The sequence below is a fragment of the Leptonychotes weddellii genome, chromosome 9, assembly GCF_054177405.1.
Source record: "Leptonychotes weddellii isolate Sample4059 chromosome 9, ASM5417740v2, whole genome shotgun sequence".
In the NCBI taxonomy this organism is placed as follows: domain Eukaryota; kingdom Metazoa; phylum Chordata; class Mammalia; order Carnivora; family Phocidae; genus Leptonychotes; species Leptonychotes weddellii.
This window is the reverse complement of record NC_138377.1, coordinates 52,047,548-52,061,928: the sequence shown is the minus strand read 5'-3', so window position 1 is coordinate 52,061,928 and position 14,381 is coordinate 52,047,548. Positions and strand designations below refer to the sequence as shown.

The 14,381-nt window shown below is 38.4% G+C and overlaps 1 protein-coding gene across 1 annotated transcript; it reads left to right on the top strand.

Moving 5' to 3' along the window:
* Positions 1 to 267: 267 nt before the first annotated feature.
* PNN (pinin, desmosome associated protein) lies at positions 268 to 7,242 on the top strand. The gene is made up of 9 exons (XM_006729943.3): positions 268 to 498; positions 1,173 to 1,244; positions 1,640 to 1,708; positions 2,195 to 2,267; positions 2,384 to 2,478; positions 2,647 to 2,722; positions 3,668 to 3,823; positions 3,905 to 4,043; positions 4,705 to 7,242. Exons 1-9 carry the CDS (start codon positions 386 to 388, stop codon positions 6,159 to 6,161), a joined length of 2,250 nt encoding a protein of 749 aa, XP_006730006.2. The 5' UTR covers positions 268 to 385; the 3' UTR covers positions 6,162 to 7,242.
* Positions 7,243 to 14,381: the final 7,139 nt, after the last annotated feature.

Here is a 14,381-nt window from a genome sequence, read left to right as displayed (position 1 = left end):
GTTAAAAAGATACAAGGCACGTCATATCCCAGGTTAAAAGGGCTGGAAAACTCCGCGCTCCGCGCCCCGCGCCACAGGAGCAGGGCCGTGAACCGGCGCCTCCGAGGACCCTGAGACTCTCAAACGCGCCCAGGCTCTGCGCTAGAAGCGAGCCCGGCCACCGCAGCTAATTCGGGGAGGGAGCCAACCGCCCAGAAGACTTTTCATTGGCCCAGAGTCACAGAGGCCGGCAGCTTCTCCCTCTTCCGGACGCTGAGTGGTTGAGGCCGTAAAACAACGCTTATTGTCATTGGCTGGACCCTGCTGTCAGTCCTCACGCGTCTCGCGGCGCGACACAGCCAGTCGCGGCCTGTAGAGCCGTCTCGAAGCCTGCTGCAGAGAGAAGATGGCGGTCGCGGTAAGAACTTTGCAGGAGCAGCTAGAAAAGGCCAAAGAGAGCCTAAAGAACGTAGATGAGAATATTCGCAAGCTCACCGGACGGGATCCGAATGACGTGAGGTAAGAGGCGGATAAGAAAGGCCGGCTGAGAGACAGCCATCATGCCGGGGTGAATTGGGGGCGGGAAGGGTGGCTAGCCTTGAGAAGGCTAGAACATCTAGGCCTGTTCCCGGGGCGGCGGTAGAATCCGGTCCTGGATGAGGTGGGGAGTGTCCCACGCCCTCGCCGTCGGTCTCGGAGCTCAGGTGCGCGAGGAAAGAGAGTGGGTTCTACCTATGCCGGGATGCCTCCCTGGTCTGTAGGAAGGCCCGGGCTGCCGATTCCCGCCCTCGGCCCTGCAGGCCCGGAACTGCAGCACAAAGCCCCTTCCCCATCCGGCGGCTACCTGGCCGGGTGCTGGCCCAGAGACCCTCCTGGGACGCAGTCCGCCGCCTGTCCCCCGCGCTTTTGCCCTCTTGCCCACGTGCAGCTTCCTCGGAGTTGGCGAAATTAGGGCCTGATCAAAGTTTATTAATGTGTAGTGGCAATGAAGTAAATGTAATTTCTGTGATACTGGTCTTGAAAAAACAAGGAAGTTAAAATAGGACTTCCTGTCTTGTTTCAAGCACGTGGATTTGAAACCGTATTTTTAGAACTTTTCTGGTTATTTTTCTTTTTATGATGTACCGCATCCATGAAAGTATTTGGTGACATTAAATAAGTGATTTTCATACTGATTTGTAAATACCTTTTAGGCCCATCCAAGCCAGATTGCTGGCCCTTTCTGGTCCTGGTGGAGGTAGAGGACGTGGTAGTTTATTGCTGAGGTAAGATTCTCTTAGGACTTAATTTATATGCTAAGACCATAGATACTTTTATTAATTAAGTATTGGTTTAAACAAAATTGGTGGTAGAGCCCACGTTAGATATGTTTGTGTTTGTTTTGTTTAAAGTTGTGATCAGCTATAGTTTCCTATATAGTTATCTTGGAACTTCATTTATATGCAAAACTAGAGACCGAAGAAGACATAAACTACCCATTTTGTGTACACTTAATTTTTATATTTTTTTAAAGTGCTAAAAAGCATCTTGGAAGTGGATGCCCATTTAAGGTTGTGTAATTGGAAGGGTTTTTTTTTAATTCAACTAAATGATCTTGCTAAAGGTAAATATCATTTATCTTAAATTTCATTTATTTTATATTGCACATTTTTAATTGCAGGCGTGGATTCTCAGATAGTGGAGGAGGACCCCCAGCCAAACAGAGAGACCTTGAAGGGGCAGTCAGTAGGTACGTTGGAGGAAAAGGTTCTCAAGACATACCTGTATGCTTTATTTTTTCTGAGGTAGCCGCAGATATAATTATTTAATAAATATTGTTGAGTTGTGTTAGAATTAAGTAGTATACCACTTCAGCTGAGTCTGTTCCCTTGGTATTTGGCTGAACTAAGTCTGTATTCCTCAGAACTCAGTTTTTCGCTAACAGTAACAGAAACTTTACCAAAATAAAGATCACGAGAATAAGATTGAGAAAATAGTTTGTGCTACTTTTCTGTCTTGTACTGTAAAAACTTGATCCTCTTGAGAAATATAGATCAGTATTTGGATTGGGCATTGGTGACACATTTTATCCTTTTACTACTACAGGAAAGAGTAAAATGGGATGGAGATTGATAAAATGAGACTTCTGGAAATAAGTCATAGTAGAAGTAATCATTTGTCCTTGGTATTAAGTCAGATTTTACAGTGGTCTTTTAAATTCTTTTTCCTATGTCAGGCTGGGCGGGGAGCGTCGGACAAGGAGAGAATCACGCCAAGAAAGCGACCCAGAGGATGATGATGTTAAAAAGGTAATTGAGATGAAAAGAACTACTTACGGGATGAACGGTTTTTCCATCTTTGCTACATTTAAGAGTGCACCTTTTCATGTGCTTGTTAAATTACTGAGATTTATTTTCTCCTGCAGCCAGCTTTGCAGTCTTCAGTTGTAGCTACCTCCAAAGAGCGCACACGTAGAGACCTTATCCAGGATCAAAATATGGATGAAAAGGGAAAGCAAAGGTATCTTTAGGTTTTTTTATGGGGAAAAATTCCTGTCAAACAATGCAATTTTTAGAAAATTTATATTTAAGAATTGTTCAAGTGTCTGTAGTATGTTTCTTTTATGAAATGGCAGGCTTAAATGAAGTGGAACCTACCGAAATTGAATTTTCTCTCTCTCTTCTTTAGGAACCGACGAATATTTGGCTTACTGATGGGCACTCTTCAGAAATTTAAACAAGAATCCACTGTTGCTACTGAAAGGGTATTTATACAGTTTTCCTTTGATTCTTTATTCAAAAGTAGTTTATTACAGGGACGCCTGGATGGGTCAGTCGGTTAAGTGTCTGCCTTTGGCTCAGGTCATGATTCCAGGGTCCTGGGTCCTCTTTCAGTGCAAAGAGCCCTGGTCTGTGACTCAGGAGAACCTGGGTTCTGATCTCAGCTCTACAACCATCTCATTTTGTGGTTTTGGACAAGACTCTTCATTTCTTTACACCTCAGAGTGCTTTCTTTCAAACAAGGGAGTTGAACTCAGCATTGTAACTAGTTCAATGATTATAACTTTTAAGTTATTTATATACTCAGACAACAATTGGCATGCTGGAAGCAAAAGCCTAAACATTACCTGCCTTCCACAGTTTACTTAACTGCAGTCTTTCTGGAGGTTTTTTATTAAAGCTACAAAATTGGGTCCTTGGTGTTCAATATCAAGTTACTGCTTTTCAAAGGAGAACTATGGTGGAAAGGGAGATAACAATTCAGTTATAGATTAATAAAATTTTATTACAGCTTTTGTATGTTAACTTTACTAGGGAACATAAAAGGCTTCAAAGCACAGTGTTTGAAGACAGGATGTCACTTCTGTCACATTCTTTGATTTGAAAGGAAGAGTAACTGTGAAGATAACTGAGACGGTGCTCTTCTTTTTTAGGTTTTATGAAAGAGTCTTGCTAACAGTTATATTTAAGTGGAACAGTTACTGATAATATGTCTAATGTCCTTGACATTTAGATTTTTACACGGAAAGGCTTTAGTCCCCGTTTCTTGAAAGAAATTGCAATTAGCCTCAAATGCTAAGTACTAAGTTTGAATTAACTGGTATCCTGAATTGCAAATATGAAACCTATAAAGATAACTTAGTGAAGTTGTAATGTTTTACATAATCAGGATATGTAATAAGTTTTCAAAGATAATTATTTATCTTCAGCAAAAGAGGCGCCAGGAAATTGAACAAAAACTTGAAGTGCAGGCAGAAGAAGAAAGAAAGCAGGTTGAAAATGAGAGGAGAGAACTGTTTGAAGAGAGGCGTGCTAAACAGACAGAACTGCGCCTTTTAGAACAGAAGGTTGAGCTTGCGCAGCTGGTGAGTAGTAGTTTGGAATTGGAATTTTAAGATTGGTAATCCTTCATGTTTACAAAACATGACCTTTTACCTCTTCTTTAGCAAGAAGAATGGAATGAACATAATGCCAAGATAATTAAATATATAAGAACTAAGACAAAGCCCCATTTGTTCTATATTCCTGGAAGAATGTGTCCAGCTACCCAAAAATTAATAGAAGAGTCACAGAGAAAAATGAATGGTAAGTGTACATGAAGAGGTCCAGTGAAATTTTCTAAATGGCTAAGGTAATCTACTCACACATACATGTTAGTTTCCTATAATTGTGATTCAGCATTTGACTTATGATGGAATTTAACCTGAAATTTACCATGTTGTAGGTAGTGCTTGATGTATGTGTATTTCTTAAGAAGCATTTGAATAAGATGACTTCTTTTTAGCCAGATGTAAATGCTAATGAGGCAAGAAAAAAGTGAACATTGATGTAATCCAGAGAAGGAGCATACATGGAAGGATAGACACTACTGAGATGGGATTAGATAATTAGTCTTTCTGGGATCAGGAAAAATTAATGCATGACATGATAGCATAAGAATGATTTTATTTCAAAGATGGGTTTTATTCTTTCTCCTCTAGTGTGAAGTAAAATAGCAAAAAATTGTCCTGTTTTTCCATCAGTTAATGTGGTGTAGTTACCTGCTACTAATATCTTAGTATATAGGTTTCTGGGGGTCTTTGCTTGTGTCATTTTATTTGTTTGTAATTACTTGCCATAATCAGTCTTGTGTCATCATCTCTTTACAAAAAAAATTTAGATAAAGCTTGATGACAATTTGTGCCTAAGTGTCAGATTGTGAGTTTGAATGTTCTTAATTATTTACAAGTAAATTTTTATCCTTTAGCTTTATTTGAAGGTAGACGCATCGAATTTGCAGAACAAATAAATAAAATGGAGGCTAGGCCTAGAAGACAATCAATGAAGGAAAAAGAGCATCAGGTGGTGCGTAATGAAGAACAGAAGGCGGAACAAGAAGAGGGTAAGGTGGCTCAGCGAGAGGAAGAGTTGGAGGAGACAGGTAATCAGCACAATGATGTAGAAATAGAGGAAGCAGGAGAGGAAGAGGAAAAGGAAATAGGTATAGTTCATAGTGATGCAGAGAAAGAACAGGAGGAGGAGGAACAAAAACAGGAAATGGAGGTCAAGATGGAGGAGGAAACTGAGGTAAGGGAAAGTGAGAAGCAGCAGGATAGTCAACCGGAAGAAGTTATGGATGTGCTAGAGATGGTCGAGAGTGTCAAAAATGTAATTGCTGAGCAGGAGGTAATGGAAACCAATCAAGTGGAAAGTGTAGAACCTTCAGAAAATGAAACTAGCAAAGAACTGGAGCCAGAGATGGAATTTGAAGTTGAGCCAGATAAAGAATGTAAATCTCTTTCTCCCGTGAAAGAGAATGCCAGTGCTCTAGAAATGGAAAATGAGCCTGAGGAAAAAGAAGAGAAAGAATCTGAGCCCCAGCCTGAGCCTGTGGCTCACCTCCAGCCCCTGCCTCAGCCTCAGCCTGAGCCTCAGCTTCAGCCTGAGCCGCAGCCGCAGCCTGAGCCCCAGCTGCAGCTGCAGTCCCAGCCCCAGTCCCAGCCCCAGTCCCAGCCCCACCCCCAGCCCCACCCCCATCCCCAAGCAGTACTCCAACCCCAGCCTCTCCCTCAGCCTGAGACTTTGCCATTAGCTGTTTTACAGCCACCAATTCAGGTTTTTCAGGAGCAAGGGCATTTACTACCTGAGAGGAAGGAATTTCCTGTGGAATCTGTAAAACTCACTGAGGTGGCAGTAGAGCCAGTCTTGACAGTACATCCGGAGAGCAAAACCAAAACAAAAACTAGGAGCAGAAGTAGAGGTCGAGCTAGAAATAAAACCAGCAAGAGTAGAAGCCGCAGCAGTAGCAGTAGTAGTTCTAGCAGCAGCTCCACCAGTAGCAGCAGTGGCAGCAGTTCCAGCAGTGGCAGCAGTAGTAGTCGAAGTAGTTCCAGTAGCAGCTCCAGCACCAGTGGCAGCAGCAGCAGAGACAGCAGCAGCAGCAGCACTAGTAGTAGTGAGAGTAGAAGTCGGAGTAGGGGCCGGGGACATAATAGAGATAGAAAGCACAGAAGGAGCGTGGATCGGAAGCGAAGGGATACATCAGGACTAGAAAGAAGTCACAAATCTTCAAAAGGTGGTAGTAGTAGAGATACAAAAGGATCAAAGGATAAGAATTCCCGGTCCGACAGAAAGAGGTCTATGTCAGAGAGTAGTCGATCAGGCAAAAGATCTTCAAGAAGTGAAAGAGACCGAAAATCAGACAGGAAAGACAAAAGGCGTTAATGGAAGAAGCCAGGCTTTCTTAGCCTATTCTTTGCAGCAGAAGATTTCTTGATGAGTAAAAGGATTACCTTTCCTTGTAAGGAGGATGCTGCCTTAAGAATTGCATGTTGTAAAAAATCTTTTTGGAAAATACAGACTGTTTGTTTACCAGACATTCTTGTACTTTTTGCATAATTTTGTAAGAGTTATTTATCAAAATTATGTGAGGTTCCAAAATATGTAAAAATAATAATAATAAAAAAAGATTAACATCCCTTGTCATCTTTTTTAAATATCCTATACTCTTCAGTAAGAATCTGTATATTTTAATAGGTAAATCTTTAAGTCTGTTCCCTTCTAATTCTGTATCATACATTGCTTTTGTAGAAATAAATGTGCATTTCTTTCATTAGTTTTGGAATGTCCTCGTTGACACTTGTATTATAAATACCCTCTTGATACCATTTTCAGCTTTTATCACTAGATACTGAACGTGATTAGAATGTCTTTGAAGGTTTCTTCACTTTTATTTGCCTTAGGCGATGATTTTGAGTTGTCATAGTCAGATCTTTGCAGCTTTCAGGGGGAACATAGTTCTCAAAATCATTTACTATTTTTTTCTAATCTCCCTTGTTGTTTTAATCTAAGCATTTCCCCCGTTTCTCCTATATAAATCATTATTGGTAGATAAAACAGTATGATTTGGTTGGCATTTTCTTCATGATTATGGGAGCATCATTCTTTTGTCTCCATGGCTACTTGTGTGATATAGCATATACATCTGTTGAAGAAAATAATCACATTCTAGGGGAGGGAGGTAGAAAAGTATATTCCAAACTTGGTTTTTGAGTTTGTGGTCTTGTCTTAACTTTTGTGTTGGCTCTAACTGAAACATGCCAATATGTGTTCTCAAGAGTTTTTGTTAAGTATTGTATGAAAGTTTACAGAATGAAGGAAATTCATCTACACTTGAATCTGTAAGCAAGATAACACACAAGTGTACCAACTGATTATTAACTTTGTTGTTTTATAAATTTGTATGAATTTGGAGTATCTGTTGCCATTACTATACATGTGCAAATAAATGTGGCTTAGACTTGTGTGACTGCTTAAGACTAGTACTTGTATTAACTTTTTGATGCTTTTATACAAGAGAGCACTTTAATTGCAAATGGCCTTTGAGTTCATAACTTAACACTGACTAGCCTTAGGCTTGACTGAGTGTTTATTATTTCTTCCCTTGACAAGTACCTGGTGACAGTGAAAATGTCAGTAAGCATTTCCAGCACTGTAAAAATATAAGAGAACATGTTAAAGTATTCCTTAAAAAGTCCTTTAAACAGTAAATGAGTAGAACTTTTCAAACTGCAGAGCTAGCTACCTGCATTCCTGGGCCAGTTTCCACCAAGAGTCACTTCCTCCAGGGGTTTAATAATCTCTAGCATGCAGTATAAATTTTATACTGTGAAACATGATGGTGGAAAGGTTGGTAAAAACTTAAAAGGGACGACCATAAACGTAACTTAGTTCCTAAAATCCTTATTCAATGAATCTAAAATAATGTATTAAGATCCTTTGAACAGATGAAGTTTTGTTCATTCATTTTTACCTGAAAAATTTGAACAATTTGTTGCTTTTAGAAATAATTTTGGCTTTAAGCTCAATTGTTGAGAGCGGTAATGGGACTATAAAAGCATGAGGAGAAAAAAAGATCTTTGGAATAGGAAGAGCAATTTTAAATTCTATGTAGAATTCTATTTTAAATTTTCTAACCAGTGGTATGCACTTATAAATTGGAAGACTTCATTTTTTTAAAACAAGGTTGGCTTTTTTTTTTTTTAATGTTTCCAACTAATGCTTTGCCCTTAAAAGTGAAATTATACGAATTTATTTTCAGAGAACCATGTAATTGGTTTCTTACCAAGATATAAGAAATGTTAGAATGTAGAAGTAATGACAGTTTCCTAGGGGAAAAAGATAACGGGTCTTATTAGATGTTTCAGATTATTGTTTGTGGAAAATGTAGAAGTTGAAGGTGGATAGGGCTAGAGACTAAGGACTGAAATTAGTTTGGAGACATCTAAGGAGCTATTAAGGAAACATTTGCTTATTCTAAAATTCCAAGGTTTGCACAACCACAGCAATGGGAAGATAGTTTGATCTTCAGTGAGCTGTACCTCCATCCTAGAGCTCATCTGTGTACTGGGTCTAGAACTCTGGTGACTGTACACATGTATACTCTAGTAATTAGGCTAAGCAAAACCCACCAGGGTAATAAATTGTTTATAAATTGACAAATTTAAAAGTAAAGCTACTGATGATTACATGGTGTGGTTATAGGAGCCGATGCTGTCAAAAGAAGTCATTAAATGTTTCAGGGTTCAAATACTTAATATGAATTAAAAAAAAAACAACTTGAAATCCTTGTGTAAAAGACACCCAGTTTCCCTTGAGGTAATGCCATTAAAGCACCTAGCCCAGAAAACATGTTTGCTATTTACGTGCTTGGATCTTCCTGCTAGTAAGTCAATGGGGAAGACTGAAACTTGATAAGAATAAATGTGAGGAATCTGAAAGTTTCTTACACTTTTCTTTATGTCCCCTAGCATGATCTTTTCCCAAAAATGATACTCAAATGCCTACAACTGCTTCCTATTGCCATTTGAGTATTCTATTTGATTTTGTAATAACCACCACTTGCCCTCACTGTCCACTTGGTTTATTTTCATAACATTTACCATGATGTATAGTTACCCCACTCTGGTTTACTGTCTATTTCCCATTTGAATGCAAGCTCCATGAGAGCAAGATTTTTAAAAATTATTTTTAACCCATTACTCTTCTTTCAAATACCTAGAATAGGGCCTTGTGCGTTATAGGCAATGTTACCAGTAAACTATGACAGGTCCTTAACATGGCTTTTGTGATTCAATCTCTTGTCTTTCCAACTTCAGTTTCCTCTCTTGCAGCACATCCAGGTATGCTTGTTTGAAACAGTGAGCTGAGATGCAGCTAGGAGCCATTGTGGCTGAAGCGGAGTAACCAGGGAGAAAAGCAGTGAAGTATTTCAGAGAGGTAATTGGGGGGCCTAGCTTGTATAGGACATTACAGGCCATTTTAAGTCCCTTAGCTTTTATCTATGGGGAGTCAGAGGTTTTGGGCAGATAGGTTAAGGGATAATAAAATTTATTTTAACAATTGCTCTGGCTACTGTGCTGAGAAAAGAGGAAATGAGGCCAGGAGCAGGAACAAAGACAAGAGACTTATCTGCAATAATTAGGCAAAATAGAGTGACTTAAGCCAAGATGGTTAAGTAGTAGAAGTGGTGATCATGTTTTGGGTATATTTTGAAGATTGCTCCCAAAGGATATGCTAGTGGACTATGTGGTGTGAGAAGTCAGAATGAGCAAAGATCTTACCTGGACAACTAGAAATGAATTGCCATTAGCTGAGATGAGAAGGAACAGATTTGGGGATAGTAGAGGAGTGGATCACGAGTGACCCAAACTATGAACATGAATATCTTCATAATGCAGGTTTCCTTTAATGCCTTTCCCATAAAGGTCTTCTATATACCTCATTTGTTAAATGTATTATTAGGTAACTGACTCACATGGACAAATAGATTGCTCTTTTATTTTGGAAAACCGACTAGTATACAAAACACCATATACAGCTCCATGAATTGTCAGAATGCTAACACATACGGAATCACCCAGGTGAAGAACTAGAACACTGCCAGGACCCAAGTACCCCTTCCAGTGATTTCACCCTCCCTTTTCCGCCCTCAGAGGTAACCATTTTTAAATAAAACAAGGAAGATCTAATTGATGGCAGCCTACTTAAGCAAACCAAAACCTAAACCAGAGTAAATTCCTCTAAGTGCCTCAGGATAGGAAATTGAAAAACTTGAGGACAACCAGATTGCCAACTTGGCTTTCACAGATAAGGCAATTGCTTCAGCTATAGCCAACCAAATAATTTCCTTGCTTTGCTTCCTGTCAAAGCACAATATCTTTGAATATAAGAGCCTTTCCCCTAGCTCCTGACGGATTTAGTGCTGCCCAGATCCAAATCAATGTTTGCTCAAATTTCAAAATTTTAACATATCTCAAGTTTATCTTTTAACAACACTATCCTGACTTTATGGTAGTCACTTGATTTCCTTCATGGTTTTGAAAGTGATTCATGCATCTTAAACACCATGGTTTATTTTTTCATCTATTTTTTACTCTACGTAAATGAAATCATAATGTATTTTGTATTTTTTTTTTAAGATTTTTTTTTTTTTATTCATTGGAGACAGACAACCGAGAGAGAGCATGAGTAGGGGTAGAAGGAGAGGGAGGGGGAGAAGCAGGCTCCCTGCTGAGCAGGGAGCTCCATGTGGGACTCGATCCCAGGACTCTGGGATCATGACCTGAGCTGAAGGCAGACGCCCAACCATCCGAGCCACCCAGGCACCCCTGTATTTTGTATTTTAACTTCTTTTGCCCACATGTTTCTGTGACTCATTTTTGTATGTCACTGTAGATATCTATCACCAGTATGTGGATATCGAGGTTGTTTTCAATTTTAGAGTCTTACAAATAATTTGGTTATAGAACAGTCATGTCTTTTGGTAAACATATGCATGGATATACAATATAATTAAGAGTGTAATCGCTAGGTCGTAAGTTACATATTTTTGTATGCATTTTCTAGATGACTAATGCTTTCTATTTTTTTAAAAAAACCCTTTAGATATCCTCTGGGGACTGTCTTCTGAGTTCTGTCTTTATTCTGGAAATGAGTATTGAATATATGCACTGCAAATATCTTTTTGTAGCTTGGTTTTTCACTTTTTAAATGGTATATTTTGAAGAGGAAGATTTCTTGATTATAATGTTCATTTTATCCATATTTTTATGGTTAATACATTATGCATTTGACTTGAAATGCCTCTCCCCATTTCAAGGTCAAGAAGATAGTCTCCAGGGCGCCTGGGTGGCTCAGTCGTTAAGCGTCTGCCTTCGGCTCAGGTCATGATCTCAGGGTCCTGGGATCGAGCCCCACATCAGGCTCCCTGCTCTGCAGGAAACCTGCTTCTCCCTCTCCCACTCCCCCTGTTTGTGTTCCCTCTCTCGCTGTGCCTCTCTCTGTCAAATAAATAAATAAAATCTTAAAAAAAAAAAAAAAAGATAGTCTCCTATTTTATCTTTGAGAAGCTTTATTATCTTATTTTCACAAATAACTCGGTTATTTTCCTGGAATTGGTTTTTGTGTTATGGTGTGAACTGGGGGTTAAGTCTCATTCCTTTTTTCCAGATGAATGTCAGATTGCCCAACTTCAATTATAGAAACGTTTGTTCTGCATTATTCTGCAGTACCATCATTCTCTTATATCTAGTATCCATATATTCATGCATCTCTTTCTAAGCTCTCTATTCTGTTCCACTGGTCTGTTCAATGCCTGAGTTGATACTACTGTCTTAATACATTAGCTTCATATTAAGTCTCAATATCGGGTGGAACAGATTCTCCCACCTTGCTTTACTTGACTCTCCTGACTTTTCTTGCCTATCTGCATTTTCATATAAGTTTCAAAGAGCCTTTGAATATCCACACACACTAAAAAATTGGGATTTTTATTTGAATTGCTTTGAATCTGTAGATTAATTTGGGAATTGACCCCATTGAGTCTTCCAATCTATGAACATGGCATTTTGTTAGGAATCAGGATAATTGTTATTGCCTGTTTTTGTGTTTTATATAAATGGATTCTTTTATATGAGTTCGACATTAGGTTTTGAGGTTCATTAATTTTGCAGTTTGTAACTGTTTTTTTTGCTGTGTATTACCCCATTGTGTGCATATTCCACAATCTGTGTATCCATTCTGTTGTTGATGGGCATTTGTGTGGTTTCCACACAGTTTGAAGCCCCAGTATGAACAGTGCTACTACCAGTAATACTTGTTCACATGTTTTGATGAACATATGCATACATTTCTTATGGTATATATATAAGCCACCTGATTTTTAAGTTAAAATGGAAAGTGCTGTGCCTGTGACTTCTTCCTCTTCTGATCCAACAGTACACGCTATCAACTTTATCATGCATAAAATGCTTATTTCTCCTCCTCATTTCTCATTTATTTTCCTTTGGTTCATTTCTCAGATATATTTGAGTTCTTTGGTATCTGTCCCTGGAAAAACTCATTCATCTTCTACCTCATTTGACAATAGTTCCCTGTGCTCTCATAAATGTTTTAAAGATTTTCTTTTTACATTTTACCCAGGCATTTTGAATGTTTTCAGTGGGATGGTTAGCCTAGGTGACTATCTTTCCATATTACTGGGAGTAGAAATCAATATAATTTAACAAATATTTTTTTCAACAAATATTTATTAACCATTTACTATATATCAGGCTATCTTCTAGGTTTAAAGATGCAGTATTGGGAAAAAAACAGACAAAATCTCTGCCCTGATGGAATTATATTCTTAACTAATATCTCTTTAAATACTCCTATCTGATTCTGTCTTTTCTCCTTGTTTTCAGCTTAAACTTATGTTAGATGTCAGTCTTTCCTCAGTATCTTTAAATCTGTTTTTTGCATCTTTATGTATCTCAATTCTGGATGATTTCTTCAGGTAAATATACTATTTTATTAATTCATGTCATGGAATCCTATGTTTTTCCCCTTAGTGAAACAACTTCGTGTTTCAGGTCTTCAAGGCAGGTATTCAAACCACTGTTATTTTATTTTGTTTATATACACATTCATATGCATATATATGGGTGCACATGTGCAAACACACATAATCTTGTCATTTAAAAATCCAGTTAGAGGCGCCTGGTGGCTCCGTCCCTTGAGCATCCAACTCTTGGTTTTGGCTCAGGTCATTATCTCAGGGTCATGGGATTGAGCCCTACGTTGGGCTCCGTACTCAGCGGAAGTTTACCTGAAACTCTCTCTCCCTCTCCCTCTTCCTCTCCCCCACTCGTGTGCAAGTGCACGCTCTCTCAGATCTTTAAAAATTTTAAAAATAAAAATAAAAAATAAAAATTAAAGTCCAATTAAAGATACTCAAATGATACATGTGTATTCTTATGGTGAGCGGTATTCCTGTAGAATGTCATACAAGCTGGATATACTTGCGTAACAAATGCACAGCACCCTCATTTACAGCTACTACTCCTGAAGTTTTTTTTTTTTTTTTTTTAAAGATTTTATTTATTTATTTGAGAGAGAGAGAGCACATGAGAGGGGGGAGGATCAGAGGGAGAAGCAGACCCTCTGCTGAGCAAGGAGCCCGATATGGGACTCGATCCTGGGACTCCAGGATCATGACCTGAGCCGAAGGCAGTTGCTTAACCAACTGAGCCACCCAGGCGCCCTACTACTCCTGAAGTTTTTATTGTAGTAGGTTTGGCTACAACTATACATTTTTTTCTGTTTGACTCCAAGGTCCCAAACATTTCATATATAGTTAAAAATGTCTTCAGTTTAAAAATAAACATGTCTTCTTAGATACCATCTATTTAAACATGGCAAACAAATAATTGAATAAATTATAAATTTTTCAATAAATCGAATAAATCAGTACAGTATGTAACTTTATCCGAACAGAATTCACTTAATCACTGTCTCTCATCCAGTTAAAATATTTTTTACTTTGTAATGACATTGCTGATATTTAAAAAAAATAGCCAAGGGGTGCCTGGCTGGCTTAGTAGGTATGACTATGATCTTGGGGACATGAGATTGAGCCCCACGTTGGGGATAGAGTTTACTTAAAAAAAATTTTTTTTTTTAAAACATAAGCAAAATTATAGCAAATGCCTGTGAACATATCACCCAATTTAAGAAATAAAATGTGACAAATACAATGATAGCCCTGTATGTTCCTCATTCCTCTTCCTCCACCACCCAGCATCAACTTTTAAGTTTTTAATTTTTCTCATGTCTTTGAGCATATTAAGGTCCATCACTTTATAATGTCTTTTAACAAGGGCACTTTTCTCAGCTTGCCTGTCATTTTGTGATAAAAATTAATCCATCTTAATGCTTAGCCAAATTTTCTCCAGAATTAATGTGAGCTTCACTTTAATTCTGAGACATTTTTGAAACTGGCCTTAAGTAAATTCACATATATAAATTTGATGGGTCAATGAGACATTTGAAACATATTGGAAAATAACAAATTTATACTTCTACGAACTATAGATAAGATTACTTTTCTCTCCACATCCTTAC